This window comes from Saccostrea cucullata, unplaced genomic scaffold (assembly GCF_032062105.1).
Source record: "Saccostrea cucullata isolate Sc308-1 unplaced genomic scaffold, CSIRO_AGI_Scuc_v1 ctg628, whole genome shotgun sequence".
NCBI lineage: Eukaryota > Metazoa > Mollusca > Bivalvia > Ostreida > Ostreidae > Saccostrea > Saccostrea cuccullata.
The window spans coordinates 27,052-47,882 of record NW_026927928.1 but is presented as its reverse complement, the minus strand read 5'-3'; the positions used below and the strand labels follow the sequence as shown (position 1 = coordinate 47,882).

Below are 20,831 nucleotides of genomic sequence, written 5' to 3'. Positions count from 1 at the left end.
AACATGACAAAAACTATATATCCCCAAAATTTCAATTAAGGAGCATAGAAATATTACTTTTCCATGAGCTATGATATTGAGAAATAGTCTCATAAAGGGGGTTTCTCCTCGCCTTGTACACCCTCTCTCTTTACAATATAGCGGCTCAGTTCAACATGTTCAAGAAATGTAAAATTATTGCTACCCTGCATTTTCAAATATTTTTTATGATTAAATAATCTGTGTTTCTCTTTTTCATCAATCATAAATCGGTAAAAGTATGATACAATAATACATGTACATGTACATGGACCATTGGTCTAAATCAGACAAGTGAATTTAAAATATGGGAGCCATCCAGAATCTGGTTCACTCTTTTTGTTCGATTCTATGATAATTGACATCGTAAACGGCTATTCAACCTTTTGTAAACGTTAAATTCAGCACGTCAGTTCAAATAAAAAAGTCTATGACCTATCTTTTCGTGAAATTGCATAATTTCCAAAATTCCAAAGTCTTAATTTTCTTAAAAGGAAAATGGAATAAATTACTATCTAGAGTAAAATTGATACACGGTAAAACCTTGGAGTGAAGTACACATGTAATAGATTCAGCAATGCAGATCACTAAAATATCTATTACTTTTGATTTTGACGTGCCATTTATTCCGGTATAACATTTTTGTATGTGTTTCATTAGATACATTGTAGATTAGAATAGAAATGGAAAAACATTGTATTACGAAATCAATATCATACCCGGTAAATTTCAAATTTATAACTTGATATAGCAATGAATTTAACTGTAATTTAAAATACATGTTTGCTGCTCTTATCATTTTTGGTGTTCCAATACAGATTTAAAAAGACCAGTTCGGCTAGTTTTTCCAAATATGAAAACCATATTTTCATATGAACATGAATAGAACACTTACGTCCATGAATAATTAAAAATTGTTCAAGGTAATGAATTAAGTACTTACTAAATGATTATGGATCAAATAGATAAGTTGTCAAAGCCAAAAACTATTTTTCTAAATCTTTAAACTATATGCAGTTTTACTTCATATATTTAAATTCCTAGCTTTTTTGTTCTGATTCGCACATGAAAACATAAAACAACAGAAAAGTAAATACTGTTAGATATATACATGGCCATTCAAGATCATAGAGCGAGAAAAACCAAGCACTGGCTTATTCATCGTTCCTTTTCTCTGCTAAAAATGATTTCAAGGGAAAAGTTTCCTCTGGAAATTCCATTCAGTCATTATCTAAGACCAACTTGATCCCAAAAAAATTAAATCGTTCGAGCTCTACTTCATTCGATATGGCACCGACTGAAGGATTTGAAATTAAAGCTGTAGGTACTGATAACAAGATGGTCCCCCTCAGAGAGAATGGTGAAATACTTGTTCGTTCGTGCCCTTCGTTCAGAGGGTACTTAAAGAATGAAGAGCAAACTACGAAAGTACTCACGAAACGAAGAAACTCTGCGTGAATTTTTCCAAAAAGACTTAAACATCAATGAAGAGACTGGTTTCTCGAAAACTTATTTGTTCCCAAATACTGTAAACGTATTATATTTGGCTGTGTTTTCTTTTTAGTGCCTTTGGCGGAAAGAAACTTCCGCCATTTCAAGTACAACACTAATGTCTTGCACATATCCCAATAGATAAGGTCCTTAAGAAATACGCTAAATCAAATCTACGCTAACTTGTTCAAATGTCTGTTTCCGCCAAATATCGTACACACCAAATGTAATACATTAACAGTGCATTGTTTTTCATAAAACAGATCTGCCGAAAACGCCAAATGGAAAAAAATGGATAAAACTAGACATTTAATTGACCATTCCTTTGATCAAAGAAATTTAAATATCATTATATGATTACCTGAACCATATCTTGGCTTGTCTGTGAGAGTACTTACTTTTAGCTTTTTTTCACGATCGTACTCCCAATCTTGCCTTGCGGGCAAAGCATACAAAGGGCATAACAACAAGTTATAGATACATATGTACCAGTATGAGTAATTACCTTAGTATGTCCCTGTTGTTCTTCTGTTCTTCTTATAAATTAAGATGATTATTACATACTAGTATCCCATAAAAAGTATAAAAGTTAAAGATATACGATCCTCAGCCAGGAAGGATAACTCTTAAATTTATAATTTAATTCAAACAGTATTAGAATAAGGCTTGAAATTGAAATTTTTTCATGCAACAATTTTCATTTTATGCCTCTTCGTATGATTCAATGCTCTTTCAAGTTTAAACGAATTGTATTTAAAAAATAGACATTTGTATCTCATAAAATGAAGTAAAACTTGCATATTTAAAAAAAACCAAATTTCTTTTAATTTAGCCTTAGTTACCAATGTTTATATGCATGATTTGAAATTAGAAGTTATTTACTTTGTTTTCTTTGAAAGGAAACACTTCATAAACTATGCATTATGAAACAATGGAAGTAAGTAGGAGAAAGTAAAGTCCAAATAATTGTAAAATTCATGCAATTTTCTTTAAAAGCCTGGATACCTATGATTTTTATTCCTAAAATCTATTTCTTGATCAATAATCAATTAAAAATATGCAATAGGTAGTTCAAATCACATTTCCTGAAAAATTATTCGAGATTTACTAATTTTCCCTATGATTAAATTTAAAGATGAATTTTAAAGAAACACTGTGGGTAAATACATATTAATTTGAGAATTTAGAGACATCTTTGAGAGCATTTTCAATTACTCAATGCCTGATTTTCAGAACCTCAGGATCGGATAACCTTAATTCTCTAAATGACTCGATTGCATTCCCTGGTACACTGATGAAAATGAATCTACACTAAATTCTTCACAGCTGTGTATTTAAGCCTAAGATTCTTTTATTTGTTTTCATCTTGGCCCGAATGATTGTTTGACGATATCATAAAATTTTATCTTCTTTACAATATGAACACGAATATCCAATACATGTAATAAGATCATTTTTATAGGGAAAAAATGGCTGAAAATACAGCAGATTGTCAGCAATGGGAACAAGAATAGTTCAAATTGAACATTTACTTAATTTTTCATTCATGCAGCTTAATCAAAACGGGGCATAGAAGAAATACTTGCAAAGAAAACTGACCCGAAATCTAATTCAACATCTGCCGTTCTGCAATTATTTTGAAAATATTAACACCCCCCCCCCCCAGCTCAATTAATCAGGAGAATGCAATACTATGATATGTGGATTTTTTGGTCAAATCATTTTTCTTTGGAGGGCTGAGATGAATTGGGAAGTGGGGTGAAGGACGATAAAGGTGAGTATTGTGTTCCGCTGATCTTTTTTGTGATTCATAAAACTATATACTTTTATACATGCAATTACCTAGGTTGTACTTTTTCAAAATATTGTACACTGATCGAAAGGCAAAAAAACGCAACAAGCAGTAATCTATATTAAGAATTTGGTTTTGATATTTTACCATTTCATGGAATGAATCACTTTTATGTTTAATTGAACATTAAGTTAGCTGCTATGATTTGTAATGAATTTATTAATTATGTCAATAATAAAAATTTTTTTTGCCTTTTAAATCATTTAAGCAGAACGACATTCGTTTCATCTTTAACAAATCAAACTATTCTTACATAAAAATCAAATACTATCAAAACCATTTACAAAAGAAGTGCAGAAGAAAAAAACCAAGAAAGGCAAACTGGCAGATATACAGGCGAACAAATACACTTACAGTTGAAGAGAAAAGCAGTAGCCCCTCCGGTTTTACTGGTAGGGGAATGAGAATGATTGAGTCGGTGTTCTCGACGGTTTTTAAATTTGCTTTTGTATGTAGTGTTTTCAATCAAAGATATATCGTCTTTTATTGGTGCCTGTGAAACCTGAAGGGACTATAGTTTTTTTTACCTCGTTTGTCTGTCTATCCCACTTGTTTTCTGCATTTTTTCTTAATTTTTCCTCAGACTTACAAATTTTGATCTTGTTTTACCTCCTATATTTCTCTACAAAGATTTTTGAGAAGGACCAAGAAGAATGCATTCACCTGCTTTTATATTTACTAGAAAACCTGCCTGAATACTAGTACTGAAATTGTTTTTAGTTTCCAATTAAATCTTTTTTTTATTTTTGGCCGGGCTTATTGCTCAAAGAGCAATTGCCGGCTTATGTGATCCTGTTCAAGGCAGGAAGTTGACCCCATAGTCGCCATTTTAAAGTTACGTGCGAAAATATAGTTCTTACTCTCAACCGCTTTTGAGATAATACAAACACTAAATAAAGCAACAAAAATAAAACGAAGTTTTATCTTTTTAAATTAAACATCAGTAGTTATGACTTTGAAAACTTCATAAGTCAAAGAACATGATTCATTAGCGTAAGGATTTTTGATAATCAGTGTTATCGTAGTTCTCTGCACATTCGAGGTAAAGCAGGAGAGGGAACCAGACTTGCCTGTTTGTTTACATTCAGCTGCGGTACCAGATTAATTGTGATTCTGACAAAATCAGACCGTGGTATTGGGATTGAAAACTCACTGTCAGTGCCTTATCATTTATATTGAAAGTTTTAAAATAATTTTTTCATCAGAATATAAACGTGATTCATGTAAGAAATCCATTCTACTCTGTAAATGAGCCCGGTGTAACGTTGAATATTGACCCGAGTTGAAAATTGACCCGAGGGTCATTTTTCAACGTTGTATATTGAACCGGGGTCATTTTTCAACGTTGAATATTGAGACCAAAAGTCGTTGATTTCATACCCGGGGTCATTTTTCAACAGCTTGATATTTTTTTTCTTACACCTGATGACGTCAACAAGTTGAAAATTGACCCTGTTGAATATTGACTCCACCTCAAATTTTGAACATTTTTTTAGCTTGGAAGTTGTTTTACGGGATTTATCAGTATCACTTTATTTATATTTCGGTTTCAATTTTTTTCCTTTTTCAAAAATAATAGAAATAAACATACAGTATCACCCCGTGTAGGCCCCCTATACATGTAAATTTTGAACAGTGCACTGTTTTAGTTATCTTCAAGCATGACAATTTTATTTTTGACAATACTTTCCAAAATCCATGGCATCCATTAATAACTACAAAACAACGAATAGGGCATGAAACAAAAATCTTTAAAATCTGCAATCTAGAAAGTAGCCCTATATATATTGATCAGGTGGGTGGAACATCCCATCTAGTCAAATTTAGTATAAAAATAATAAAATTTATAGCCTAAAAATTAGAATGAAACACATCGACCAATATGATTCCAATGATAGGTTATACTTGCGATAAGAGCAATATAGCGACCATAGCATGTAAGTAATGCTGACTTTAAATAAATTGTTGAAATCCCTGTAACAATTAACTTATGTGTCGGTAGACTGTCTCGGTTTGATCGCTTTCGGACCATAACCTTGAGAATGAGATTATTCTTATTCTAAAACATTCTTATTCTATAGAATGTGATTCCTATTTGATTACTTGTTATTTCTATTACATTATTTGTAATTTGTATTCGATAAATCGCTATTCCAATTACAGGAAATATGACAATATGATAAAATTTACATTTTTTTTTCTATTCGATGTCATTAATATTTAAAACAATCGGTTGCTAGTTGCTAATTTTGTCATTCCTATTCGACAATTTTTTTTATTCGATAATTATTTGGTTTATATGCAATAAAGTTGTTGTTCGAAAACATACAAGCATCCATTTCTATTCGAAAAAAATACGATGCCTATTCGATTAACTTCTCATCTTATTACATAATTTTATCTCTATGATCTCCTATGCGATGTTTTTTTTTTCTTTTTCAATAATTGCCATGACTGCATTCTGGGACATATGACAAATTAAACTAGAATTGGATGTAAACTCAATTAATAGGAATGTAAAGTTTCACATTATTATCGAATATAAATCATTTTATCACATAGATTGACAAAACAAAATTTGAAAATTTTGGGAATAAGGCGAAAGTTTTCTCTCTTCAAGACTTAGAGACTAGGGATCAGCATAAATTAAGCTGTTGCTGTTTAATATTAAATAAATGTGTTTTGTTTTATACATTGATGGAGTAATTATAGAGGATTTAGTTATTCAGAATGCTAATTTAATTATTTGATTATGTCTCCTATCAATTTTTTACAAAAGTATCCAAAATGTTTTAATATAAAGTACATGTAGATCCTAATTAAAGACTTCAAGGCGTTGTTACGTCTCATCAATTACGGAACATTAATTAAATATATTAATACAAGTTTTAGTAATTTTTTTTCAGAAACATCCAGTCATATTCTATATTATCTTTAATTGAGAAATCAATACTCTTTTTCTGTTTTTACCAAAAATTATCTCCATTTTAACAAGGACTCCTGCAATATAGCATATGATCACAAGAAAAAAACATGAAGGCATTTCAGATTCTATAAATAGTAACTCAAGTTTTTATGCTGTTATATACTTAATCATGTGATCAAGTCGTAGAGCTTAGAATAAAAGGTGATATCACCTTTTCGTGCTAAATAGGTTCTATCACCTATTTGAATAAGTTGTATCACCTATTCGAAAAGGTGATATTACCTATTTGAGTTTCTTACAACAGTCATTAATGAATGATACCTATAATATATAGATTACCACTGGAACCAAGAAAATTCGGACTACCAAGTTTTCATGCGTTTTCTACGATTTTTTGTTGTTTACATGATATATAAGTGAGATAAATTAATTTTTAAGCAAAAAAAAACTACAGCTGTCCGACGGGAAAAGGTGATATCACCCAATCGAATAGGCGATATCACCAATTCGAATAAGTGATATCACCTTTTCGAATTGGTGATATCACAAATTCAAATTAAAAAGGTGACATCATCTATTGGAACAGGTGATATTCCTTATTCATATACATATGGGGGATATTACTTTTTCCAGTAAATACCAAAATGGGGCCTCATACCTATTAATTAAGTCACAGTAGTGAAAACCCAATCATAAATCTGTGTTTTTGTGCTGTTGAATTTTGAACCGGTTTCATAATCAAAATTCAACGACCCGGCTCAGTTTTCAACGGGTTAGGGTCTAAATTCAACACCTTTGGTCTCAGTATTCAACGTTGAAAAATGACCCCCGGGTCAATTTTCAACCTGGGTCAAAATTCAACGTTACACCTGCTCTCTGTACTTCTGAGTACTTTGATATATATTTAAATGCAAATGTCTTATCTTTATGCCACTGTAAAGGAAGTTTCTTGGGTACATGTATATATATATATTTTGATGTCGTCTGTCTGTCTGTCTGTCTAGCTGTCTCTCTGTCTGTTTGTCTGTTTTCCCGCAAAAAAATTAACCTTGCCTAAAATTTTGATTAAGTGAAGCTATGACTTTCATATTTTACATGTGTATTCCTTGTGACAAGACCTTTCCTTTGGTAAAACCAAATTTGAGCTTTTAACATTGGAGTTTGACACACTTTACACATAAATTCCAAACTTTTACTTCGGCCATATCTTTTGAACAGGAGATACCAGGACTTCTATACGGCATATATGTATTCTCTGTGGAAAGGTCTTTCATTGAATACCAACAACTTTGACCTTGAACTTGGAGATTTGCGTGCGTATAAAAAACTTTGACCATGCCTATAACTTTTTAACCGGTAAGGGCGAGTGCTTTCATACTTCAAATGTGTAATCCATTACATTTGATATCAACAACTTTGGCCTTTTGAACTTGGAGTTTGACTAATCTTTTACAAAATGTTTCACCTTGGCCATAACTTTGTTAGGGTTAACGTTAAGGCTAGGGCTTCCATCCTTCATATATTTATTTTTTGAGGCAAGACCTCTCATTGGATACTAACGATTTTGACCTTTTGACCTTGACCTTAGAGATTTCTGTACTTATGTAAAAACCATAGCTTTTGAACGTCGAGGGCTAGTGGTCTCATACTTCACCAATGTAATCCTCGTGAGAAAACCCTTCATTGGATACCAAGAACTTGGACCCTTTGACCTTGACCTTATAGTTTGACTTATTTATAAAACAATCAATGACTAAAACTTTTGAAGGGTTAGGGTTGTGCTTTCATACTTTCCATAGTTAATCCTTTTGGCAAGACCTTTCATTGGATATCAATTATCTTGTCCTTTTGACCTGGAATTTGGAGATTTCTATACTTGTGAAAAAAATTTCACCATGGCCTACTTTCATATTTCAAAATTGTATTTCCAATCAGAAAACCCTACTTTCTGTATCAATATGTTAAATTTTGCATGTAAGAAAAGTTTCATCTCCGCTATGTTGCCATACGGGGGCATCAGTGATTCACAAACACATCTTGTTTTGACTTCTTTTTTCCTGAATCAATGCACATGACCCCTTGGAGACTTTGAACACTTTGTAAAGATTACTTTTATGTATATTTTCTTCAGAGCATAAGTTGTTAGTGAAATGTTGTAAACGTAACAAATACAGTCATGTATACAGAACGTTAGTGTAATGAAGGATATAGAGATAACGAACAGTATTCAATATCAAAGTCCATAAAACAGTACAAAATAGGAGCAGATCAGCAAACACCGACCTCCAAAACATTCGAGGAGGGATCAGGTGTAAAAAAAAAAAGACAGTTCTTATCGGCCATTGTGCATACTTTTTAATATATATTGTACAAATATGAAGATGGATTTCAACAACCAATAAAAAAGCACGATCAGATTAGGGTTTATACATGAGATAACAATGCACTTGTTTAGAAATGTTGTCCCTATGCTTGACAAAAAAGATAAATCGTTTTATTTCTCCTTACGCATAATATTACTTTTTACCAAGTACATGTAAAATGTTGCATCTTGAGTGTAGTTAAGGACCCTACCAATACAGCAAACACATTTCAAAATACTTTTGTGTTTTTATAGACTTATCCATTATTGAAAAAAATGTAATTATTTGCAATCTGAACTTTTATAAACCTATTAGACCATGGCAGCGTAAATGAAAGTTTTTGCATGTTTCCCATATTTGAGTAAGCAAATACGATTTTATGGATTACTACTTGGGTGGTGCTCATTATGACACAACACAACTTCGTTGTCTTTTTAATGGGTAAAAAGATACGCACACTATATTAATATGAACCGAATAATTTTGATTTGAACATTTTTATAAGAATAATTTAATAAAATCATGCCTCTTTATTCAGTATAAAGAGGATACGTAATTGATAAATAAGCGAATTGAATTATTTTGGGGTCCCTTATCAGAAATGACGCTTTTTTTCTATCGTTTAGGCCATTCCAATTTTTTTTCTATGTTGATGCTCAAGGACGGATTGGCTTATGGGTATGAAATTAAATTAAAAGAACGAAAATTAAATGACTTTCTTTTTAAAGTGATGTTCCAAAAACATTTTGCTTTCATAAGCTAGTATTATACTTAGTTACAATGTTTGATGAATTCTTACATGATGATGGGGAATTCTATTGTCTTGAATTGTTGTTTTTAACCTTCTGGTTTTTGTGCTTTTTATAAATAAAAAGAAAAGGATGTTGAATTCATTGTGGATGAAAAACAAAGAAAAATCTCGGAATGGCCTTATTATCACACGTGACTGGATATAAAGAAGAGAGTGGAAGTTAAGAGGCTCGGAAAACGTAAAGTTATACAAGGTAAATTGATTAGGATCATTTTTATCTTTTATACATTTCATCTTAATAGGTCATATAGGAGAAAGTTCAGTCGTTATAAGTAATCATTTATTAACTGTTGGTCCACTTTCGATTTCTCTTTCATATCAAAATAGGACGAGGGGGTATAAGAGTACAGCTGTAATGTCAAAGATCTGCTATAAAATGTTTTATCCCATGTTTACCACTGTATACGACTCATTGGATTTTTTTTCATGTTTCACACTTGTGACCTCAAAATTAGTTCTGCGTTAGAGGGATGAAGGAAAATGAAATGAGTCCTATATGAAAACAGTCTGAAGGTGAGGTCACGCGATGCTATATTTATAGAACATTGGATAAAACGATTTGTAAACCAAAGAGTCTTGTGTTTTTGATAAATATGTGAATCATATGAGATCCTATGTATTAGAGAAATTTGACGTTTACTTATGTCCCATCTTTTTTTTTTTTTAATTTACTTTACAATTATATTCGGTTACATAAACTACGTCCTTATTAGCTCACCTGAGCCGAAGGCTCAAGTGAACTTTTCAGATCACATTTTGTCCGGCGTCCGTCTGTCTGTCTGTCCGTCCGTCTGTCTGTCTGTTAACTTTTCACATTTTCGACTTCTTCTCAAGAACCGCTGGGCTAATTTCAACCAAACTTGCCACAAAGCATCTTTGGATAAAGGGAATTCAAGTTTATTCAAATGAAGGGCCACACCCTCATTCAAGGGGAGTTAATTGGCAATTGATGAAAATTTTATGGCATGTTTTAAAAATCTTCTTCTGAAGAACCACTGTGCCAAGAAAGATGAAACTTATGTGGAATCATCCACAGGTATTGTAAATTCAAGTTTGTTCAAATCATGACCCCCGGGGGTAGGGCGGGTCCAAAATGGCCAACCAAAGTTTTACATAGAAATATATAGGAAAATTCTTTAAAAATCTTCTTCTCAAGAATGACCAAGCCATAATTCATCATATTTATACTGAAGCATCCTCAGGTAGTGTAGATTCAAGTTTGTTCAAATCATGGCCCCCAGGGGTAGGGCGGGGCCAAAATGGCCGACCAAAGTTTTACATTGAAATATATAGGAAAATTCTTTAAAAATCTTCTTCTCAAGAATGACCCAACCATAATTCATCATATTTATACTGAATCATCCACAGGTATTGTAAATTCAAGTTTGTTCAAATCATGACCCCCGGGGGTAGGGCGGGTCCAAAATGGCCAACCAAAGTCTTACATTGAAATATATAGGAAAATTCTTTAAAAATCTTCTTCTCAAGAATGACCCAACCATAATTCATCATATTTATATGGAAGCATCCTCAGGTAGTGTAGATTCAAGTTTGTTCAAATCATGACCCCCGGGGGTAGGGCGGGGCCAAAATGGCCGACCAAAGTTTTACATAGAAATATATAGAAAAATTCTTTAAAAATCTTCTCTAAGATAGAAAATCCATGATTGTTCATGGGATTACTTTTGAATTTTACTTTTTCAATTATAAACCAATGTATACTTTTATCTAGCCACAGCGCTCAGGTGAGCAATGTGGCCCATGGGCCTCTTGTATCTATATTTATGAAGATAAACACAACTTTAGGTTTTGTCAATTGTCGCACGGCAACAATATGACCGGTCGTTATTTACTTTTTGCATTTATTTAATGTTCTAGTATATCATCACATTCAAAATTGAGTGCTGGAATAAATACGTTTTTACTATGTTTAATACTATTATACCTTCCGCCTATGCGGATATATTCCCTACATTGAGTATATGCTTATAGTTTTGAAAGTATTGTATATATCTGAATGAAAGATCTTTAGGGCAACAGTTAAAATGGATAAGATTTTAAATATTTCATAGCAGTTGTTTCATAAATTTGGATCGACTTTCGTAAGTCATCCTCTGCATGCAACAACTCACAATAGAGATTTGCATCTTGAACAAACGAACAGACTGCATATGGATTAATAACCATTGTTACTGCAATAGAGCTAAACTAGGGTGTCTCCTATAATAAATTCAGATACCTAACGAATTAATTGTTTCTATTCATCTTCGGTAAGAGTGCAATTAGAAAAGATTTAAATCTACAATTACAAAACATATTCTACAGGCAAAACATCTGAGATTTGAAAAAAAATATTTCTCCTCCTTGAGCATACATGTGCATGTCCCTAGTATTTAAAAAAATTAAATTCATTCCTACCACTGTTTGTCTATAATGACAATCGATTAAAGCATGGTTAGAATACACTGAAAACTTCATAAAGAATCTGCACAAACAACATTCTTCGTGTAAAAGAAATTGATATTAAACATATGACATAAAAGAACAGTTGATTAAATCGAGTAGCCTAAAACAACTCTATCTAATGTGCATCTTCTTTTGAGCATATTATGACAGCTACATAGGGGACTAAGTTTATGGTTATATTGCTGCTGTTTTTATGCGCCCGAATCGATAGATCCGTGGCGTATATTTTTTTGTCCTGTTTGTCTGTCTTTTTGTCTGTCCGTTGTCAACTTTAACCTTCGCCATAACTGTCTAACCTTGAAAGATAGAGACTTCATATTTAGTATGCATACTCCAATAATTAAGCATTTACAACTGACACCAAAGACAATGACCTTATGACCTTGACTGTGACCTATATGCTAAAAATACCTTTTTCAAACTTTTGTCACTACTTTTGAACCTATGAGTATAGTCTTCATATTATTTGGTATACATACTCAGATTATTAAGCTCTTTTAAATGACGCCAAGGTCAATGACTTTGTGACCTTCTCTGTGACCTATATGCTAAAAATAGCTTTTTCGAACTTTCGCCATTATTTTTTAACTATAGGAGATAGAGACTTCATATTTGATATGCATTCTCCACTAATTTTAAAACTCCTTTCCAATGCCAACAAGGCCCATGACTTATGAATTTGACTGTGACCTATATGCCAAAAAATTGCTTTTTCGAACTTTGTTGTCGCCGGGCGCATAGTGTTTCACAAACACATCACACATTCTTTATGCGTAGAAGATGGCTTGTCCTGTAGGCAATATCAGCGTCATCGATAGCTCAAGTGACGAAGACTCAGATGATGCACAAAGGATAGTTACTAAAGGTATCAATATTGGAGTTAATTTATATATTTTTTTTTTTTACAAAATTATGACTTGGCCGAAATAAGACGTTGCATTACAACTTAGATATGAAAAATAAATCATCGACTAATATACACAAAATATCCAGTAAAATCAGTACAATTCTCACACAAAGGTTTATAAAAGATCGAGTAATGACATAATTATCGTTTTGTATACCACATAGGGAAGATTATAATTATTTCTCATTTCATGTATAAAGAAGTAAAATGATAATTAACATGTCTATATCTCCCCCGCGTTTCCAAACAACCGTTACTATGGCAACTGCCATAAAGTTACTGTCCTAAATATTCAACGCTTTTTTACTTAAAATATTCAACAAGTGTCTTTATTCTCGTTAGTAATTCTCAAACAATTTCACTTATAAATAAATTTAAGATATAGCCTGGTATATCATGGATTCGTGGTACTTACCGATTCGTAGTAAAATAAAATCGATTAACAAAACTTTCAGCTTAATTTTATTGTGATTTAATAATAGTAGGATCTTATCTCTTGTTTAGTACACAGTTGTGTAATTTCATCACTTCTCTGTGTCAAAATTCACCTTAAAATGTGTGGTGTTTACACCACTGTAGAAAAATCAAGCGTCTCATTGATTCGTGGTACGTCATCAAAATCTGAACTATTGGTATGGCGTGCTATTTCGGGCACAAATACTAAATAAAAAAGATATAAATATTGACAAAAATCGATGTTTCATTCCAAAAATTATTTAATTTATTGCAAATACCTTTATATAATTTTCTAAAGATAATTGCAGAAAAAATACATAACACGCACGCAAAAGATGATTTAAGAAGATTTTTTTAATTTATAATAAGGAATAAAATATTTGAAAATTAGTTTTAATATGGAATATTTATTTATATTTTAATTCCTGATGCAAAAAGAGAGAAATTAATTTAATTGAAGGACGAATATCTTATAGTTTTTACAGCACTTGTTATTTGGCTGCTGGTTACGGTGAAAAAAAACCCCACTGATTTTTAACGCTAGCAACTTTCCATACTTTATTCAATACCCATCAATAGCACTTGATATAAACAGTCAATCATGCAGACGACATTTGGAAATTCGTTTGAAATCCATTTATCTACTATTTTGTACCCGTTTAGCGATTTTTAGGAAAACAGGTATGTCACCCCAAAGCATATAAAATGGATGTAAGCATTATTTATATATTTTTTGCATTGTGTACCGAATTTTCCGTCATTTTAGTTGAATTATACCCCTTTGCTTACATCAGGAACTCTGCTTTCGATTTCTCAAAATAAATTTCTGGAATAGTGCATTACGCGTGCGCAATGACGGAAAAAGAAAATACCACGAATCAATGGGTACCACGAATTGATGAGAAACGACCATAAAGAAATTCCACGAACTTTTAGATCAACCCTCGATTTAAATCTCGAGAAACCTGAAGATACGCGTTGTTAACTGCTTTATATGGAAAACATCTGCAAAATATAAAAATTAATGTATCAAGCAACAACAAAGAAACTGTACCTTCTATAATTACTTGTACAAAGAGTCATTCTTCTGATACCTTTTATCAATAAAAAAATGGTTTTATACTTTCATTCTTCTTACATTTTTAAATGATTTAAAATTAATTTTCATACATTTTCTTTGATTTTACAGAGGAAGAAATTAGAGCTGATGAAAGGGTAATGGTACCAGGAAATAGAAATTATTGAAAAGAAATATAACAAGAGGCCACATCGCTCACCTGAGAAGCATTGACCATTCTGTTCTTTACCAGATTTCCCCTTTGTTATACATAATGCATCCCCACCCTACCCACTGATCAGAATTTAGACATTTTGAAGTCTACACTACCCATGATCCTTTCATGGGCACATATGTTTCAGCTTTTTTGGCCCAGTGGTTCCTGAGAAGAAGATTTTCAAAGATTTTTCCTATATATTTCTATATAAAACTTTGATTCCCCATTGTGGCCCCGCCCTTCCCCCGGGGGTCATTATTTGAACAATTTAGAATCTACATTATACCAAGATGCTTCCAAATAAGTTTCAGCTTTTCTGGCCCATTGGTTCTTGAGAAGAAGATTTTCAAAGATTTATACCTATATATTTCTATCTAAAACTTTAATTCCCCATTGTGGCCCCGCCCTTCCCCCGGGGGTCATGATTTGAACAATTTAAAATCTACACTATACCAGGATGCTTCCACATAAGTTTCAGCTTTTCTGGCCCAGTGGTTCTTGAGAAGAAGATTTTCAAAGATTTTTCCTATATATTCCTATATAAAACTTTGATTCCCCATTGTGGCCCCGCCCTTCTTCCGGGGGTCATGATTTGAACAATTTAGAATGTACACTACCCAATGATGCTTCCACATAAGATTTAGCTTTACTGGCCCAGTGGTTCTTTAGAAGAAGCTTTTTTAATGACCCAACCCTATTTTTGCCTTTTCTTGATTATCTCCCCTTGGGAAGGGATATGTCGTGTCTTTAACTCTCCGTTCTATTTTTATAAATGCTCTATTTTAATGCATCTCATGTTGCTAATCACAAAGAATGAATGTTCTAAAGCATTACGACGAATATTTCATTCAAGTTTTTAAAGAAAAGGGCGTGTCATTAAATAACAATTGACGTCTGATAAGAAACACCCAAACTTTCCATTCCAACGAAAAGTTTTACAACTTCAATGCGCTTGATTGTATAAATTTGTCTTTTTATTATTAGAGTAACATTAATTGAACTGAAGTATCAATTAGTTAATAGCATTATGGAAAGGTACACCTCTTATTCATTGTTCGGATGAAAATATAAGCATGTTCTTTAACAATCTAATGTGATATGACTACAAAAAGTTTTTTAAGAATGTAGATAACTATATATTTAAATCTTAAAAGTAATCAGTATATTCCTCTGGATTATGCACTCGATTTTGACGCAGTTTGGTTTGAATTCTAACTGCTCCCATGATCATGTTTCTCTATATTTCCCCACGTGTACATGTATACACATGAAGGATCCCATTATATGCGACAATACTCTCAGGAGTTGCACTGTATTTCAATGAGGGATATATGCATATAAACTGGGTTTCGAATTCGATATATGAAACTACACGTGGCTTCATTTTTTAATACATTTTTTGAGCACATTTTACAGGATTTACCATCATTCCAAGGACAGGACATCGTGAAATGCAGCAACTGCTCACAATTTGCTCAGCGTTATTGTAATGACTGTTGTAAGTCACATTGTGAAGATTGTGCACAGAAACATCATTGTGGGGAAGAACACACGCTGGAAGATGCTAAAAGCAAAATACAGACGGAAATAATGAAGGAAGAGCCGGGTAAGTACGCAAAGGTAATATTGGATAGTTTTTGTAGTTTTAAAATGATCTGTCAGAACATTTTGCTTCAAAACATTTTTACGTTTTATGAAAGTCAATCTTCCTACCCAAATTAATCTTGTAGACGATAAAGACGATATGCTAGGATCAATAAGCAGGGAATATCGTGATTATCTAATCAAGAGAAGAGATTATTTAGAACCACAAAAAGTGAACGAGCGTCAAGCAACAGCGGCTAGGGACGTAGGACATCCCAAGGATTATGGTGGCTCACACTTACCGTTATCTGCCGTTGAGTTCAGGAGTTCATCATCGGGTGCAGGATATAACCAAATAGCATCTCCAAAGAATCCTCAATGTCTTCCAAATTCTTCGATGTGTGTAAAAGTCTTGCAAAGGGATGCCAAAGGAAGTGACGAATATCTTGTAGGAGGAAGTTTAAGAGTACACATTTATCAGGAAAACATTATTGAATTGGTGAATATCAGTGTGCTTGTTTGTGGAGAAGGCCGTGATCAACATGGACAAGGTTTCCTTGCCAAACAAATCCTAGAAAAGGCCACCAAAAACCAAAAAAAGGATATTTCAAAACTCTTTAAAGAAGCAAATCACATTCAATGGTCTCAGGTACTACCACTGATAACCGGATTTCGTCATTACAAATCAGTATTTTATGCAATAATTAAGAAATGAAAAACCACAGACTGAAGGCTTAGATATGTTGTGGAAAACAACATCAAATATCCTTGAGAAGGCAAATAAGAAGAAAAAGAAAGTCAAACCATTATCAATCGCCATGCCTCTGCTCGGTACAAGTATGTATTACATTTATTCCAAAGTACAAAAGTGTAATAGAGCAGCGATTCTATATGATAGTTAAGCAATTTTGTAAATTCAATATTGGCCTCCTATTTTAGGCTCTATTAAAAATACAGAATATTTACAACAGTATGCTGATGTTGTGTGTCATTCCATTTTGGACTTCTCAAAACAAATAGATCAGAATCCAAGGCTTCAAGAAATACATCTAGTGAACCATAATGCTCCTGCCACAGAGGCACTGAAAAAGGCATTTGCTGCAGTGCAAGAAAATAAACAGGACATAACAAGAAGACGTTGAGCAACAGACAATGTTTTGGAGGACTTGGCACTAACTCAGAGTGCTTTGGTATGGTGAACAAATATTTGCAAGAGAGAAGAACATCTTATTTTGTAGTTTTGTGCCTACCCGATTAATTTTACAAGAATATTTAAAAAATATCTCGAAAATTATGTAAATAATTTGAGCAAAGTTGATCACAATTGAAGATTGATAACCTTTTCCGTTTTGCATTTTTACAAGGCTATATTTTTTATATACAATTCGCAGGTTCTTCATAATTTTCTTTTTAATTTTTTTTTAATTCTTTAGAAGTGTTCGATGTAGGGGTTTTATTCAGAAAAAAATATTTCTTTGAAAAACGGCAGAAAAGACCTAAAGAATTGAATGTACCACTTTTAGACAATTGTGTCAATTTTCGTTTACTATGAAACATATGGAGATAACGAACTGTATTCAAGATCAAAAACTCCATAAAACAATACAAAAGGGGGCAAAGCAAATGTGGCCATCCAAAACATCAGAGGTGGGATCAGGTGCCAGGGAGGAGTGAGCATCCCTGCCGTATGCTCCTTGTCATGATCAAGAAATAAAGGAAAATTCTGTCGTCATTTCAGAGTATAAATAATGAACTAAAAATGTGTATGAAAAACGTCAATCATCATTTGACTCAATAATAAATTATACAGTAAAACACGTTTAGTACGAACACGGATATAGCGAATTCACGGATATAACGAAGCGTTTCTGGGTCCCCAGCAAAATTCTTAACAAATCTTTGTAAAATTTTACGGTTATAACGAACTCTGATATAACGAATTTACGGATATAGCGAACTGATTTTGAGTCCCGTTGAGGTTAAGTATAATGCATTTTACATCTTTTATAACGAACTTTCAAAGATTTCAAAATTTGAATAATTGGACTGACTTTATTTCTCTCAGCGTCTGTATATAAAATTCAATTCATAATAAAACCTTAGTTTTTGAAGGTATGTTTTATAATATTTGCTTTCCTACCATATTTGATAGTAACACTTGATGGAAAACATGCATATTGTGAATTCGCTGTATATGGTTATATGAATTCGTTATACGGATATAACGAATTACGGATAAAGCGAATTAAATTAACAGGTCCCCAGGACTTCGCTATAACCGTGTTTTACCGTATGTATCTTGGCTGACAACGCCATTGTTTCGACAACAGAACTTACAAAATATAATGACCGTTGATATTCTTGTTTCATCAACTTGTTTGTCAATAGTTTACCTCGTTTTAAAAATTGTTCATACGTAGAGCATGCTCTTGCGTAAATCGAATTGACTGAGATATATAAACTCCGTATTTAGGTGATAAAGGTATATTGCTTTATAATAAGGGAAGTTGACGAATTTGAAATTAAATATTGGAATTTAACATAGAGCTTGGTTGTTAGATTAAAATTAACGTATCTTTTTTATATCAACTTCAAAAAACTTGTGTGGTGTGAACAATCATAATATTTTTTAACAAATGAAGGATATCAGGAAAACAAGCAGTATTCAATATCACAATCCATAAATAAATACAAAATAGGAGCATGCTCTTGTGTATTGTATCAACTGAGATACTAATATATAAACACAGTATGCAGGTGATGACGGTATATTACTTCGTAATGAAGGGAAATTGACGATAGACAAGTTAAAGTCATCACATTTATCACAGAGCTTGGTTGTTAGATTACCATTAACGTCTTTATACCCGCACTTTCTAAAGAAAGTTCGGGTATATTGTTGTTACTCATGCCCGTCCGTCCGTCTGTCACACTTTTCTTCCCTGAACTCCTACATTTTACACAGTAGCTTAATCATCTTTTGGGAGATGGTTGGTGGTGTCATGTAGATGTGCAGTAAGGTTTCGGAATTTTGATTTTGCCCCGGGGGGTCAAATGGGGGTCGAAAAATGACGTTTTTTTTATGCAAAAAGTCCCATCTTCCCTGAACTCCCTCTACATTTTACTCAGCAGCCTAATCACCATTTGGGGATGATTAGTGGTGTCATGTAGATGTGCAGTAAGGTTTCAGAATTTTGATTTTGCCCCGGAGGGTCAAATGGGGGTCGAAAAATAACATTTTTTTTAATGCAAAAAGCCCCATCTTCCCTGAACTCCTCTTACATTTTATTTTGCAGCCTAATCATCTTTTGGGAGATGGTTGGTGGTGTCATGTAGATGTGCAGTAAGGTTTTGGAATTTAGGTTTTGCCCCGGGGGGTCGAATGAGGGTCGAAAAATGATGTTTTTATGCTAAAAGCCCCGTCTTCTCTGAACTCCTCTTTCATTTTACTCAGCAGCCTAATCACCTTTTGGGAGATGGTTGGTGGTGTCATGTTCATATGCAGTAAGGTTTCGGAATTTTGATTTTTCCCCAGGGGATCAAATTAGGGTTGAAAAATAATGTTTTTATACTAAAAAGCCCTGTTTTCCCTGAACTTCTCTTACATTTTACTCAGCAGCCTAATCACCTTTTGGGAGATGGTTGGTGGGATCATGTAGATGTGCAGTAAGGTTTCGGAATTTTGATTTTTCCCCGGGGGGTTAAATGGGGGTCGAAAAATTAAGTTTTTTATGCAAAAAGCCCCGTCTTCTCTGAACTCCTCTTACATTTTACTCAGCAGCCTTATCATCTTTTGGGAGATGGTTGCTTGGGTCAAGTACATGTGCAGTAAGGTTTCGGAATTTTGATTTTGCCCCGGGGGGTCAAATGGGAGTCGAAAAAAGCCGTTTTTTATGCAAAAAGCCCCGTCTTCCCTGAACTCCTCTTACATTTTACAAAGTAGGCTAATCATCTTTTGGGAGATGGTTTGTGGTGTCATGTAGATGTGCAGTAAGGTTTCGGAATTTTGATTTTGCCCCGGGGGGTCAAATGGGGGTCGAAAAATGACGTTTTTTATGCAAAAAGCCCCATCTTCCCTGAACTCCCTCTACATTTTACTCAGCATCTTTTGGGAGATGGTTGGTGGTGTGCTGTAGATGTACAGTAAGGTTTTGGAATTTCGATTTTGCCCCGGGGGGGGGGGGGTAATGGTGTCGATTAATGATATTTTGAAAAGTGAGGTCAAGGTCAAACGAAAATTCAAGGTCAAAATAAGTTGACATATTAATAGCTCTTAGCAGTATGTATCAGCATATGAAGTTTTATAAATATGTCTTGAATTGTTTATTCAAAACTTGTCTAAACATTAATTTTAGAAAAGTGAGGTCAAGGGCACAGGAAAGGTCAAGGTAAAAAAGAGTGAAGCATCGTTAAGCTTACATCAGTATGTATCATCATGTGAAGTTTCATTACACAACTTGAATGGTTTTTTTAAAATAAAGCTAAACACTAATTTAAAGAAAAGTTAACTGAAGGTCAAAGGAAAAGTCAAAGACAAGAAATATTGCTGCAGTCGGATTTTTACATCAGTATGCATCAACTTATGAACTATGATAAAAATATCTAGAAAGTTTACTTGAGCCCGATGGAAAGACAGATGGAAGTGTCGAGGACGGACATGACAAAAACTATACATGTATTCCT

At 33.2% G+C, this 20,831-nt stretch overlaps 1 protein-coding gene across 1 annotated transcript; it reads left to right on the top strand.

The window, feature by feature from the left end:
* Positions 1-15,574: 15,574 nt before the first annotated feature.
* Positions 15,575-17,495, top strand: LOC134275884 (uncharacterized). Its single transcript, XM_062758165.1, has 4 exons — positions 15,575-16,170; positions 16,295-16,797; positions 16,874-16,985; positions 17,088-17,495. Exons 1-4 carry the CDS (start codon positions 15,927-15,929, stop codon positions 17,288-17,290), a joined length of 1,062 nt encoding a protein of 353 aa, XP_062614149.1. The 5' UTR covers positions 15,575-15,926; the 3' UTR covers positions 17,291-17,495.
* Positions 17,496-20,831: the final 3,336 nt, after the last annotated feature.

Coding starts and splice junctions, on each gene's coding strand:
- LOC134275884 (XM_062758165.1), top strand. CDS start 15,927: ATGAAACTACACGTGGCTTCATTTTTTAATACATTTTTTGAGCACATT. Junction 16,171..16,294: donor AATAATGAAGGAAGAGCCGG/GTAAGTACGCAA, acceptor TTAATCTTGTAG/ACGATAAAGACGATATGCTA. Junction 16,986..17,087: donor CATGCCTCTGCTCGGTACAA/GTATGTATTACA, acceptor CTCCTATTTTAG/GCTCTATTAAAAATACAGAA.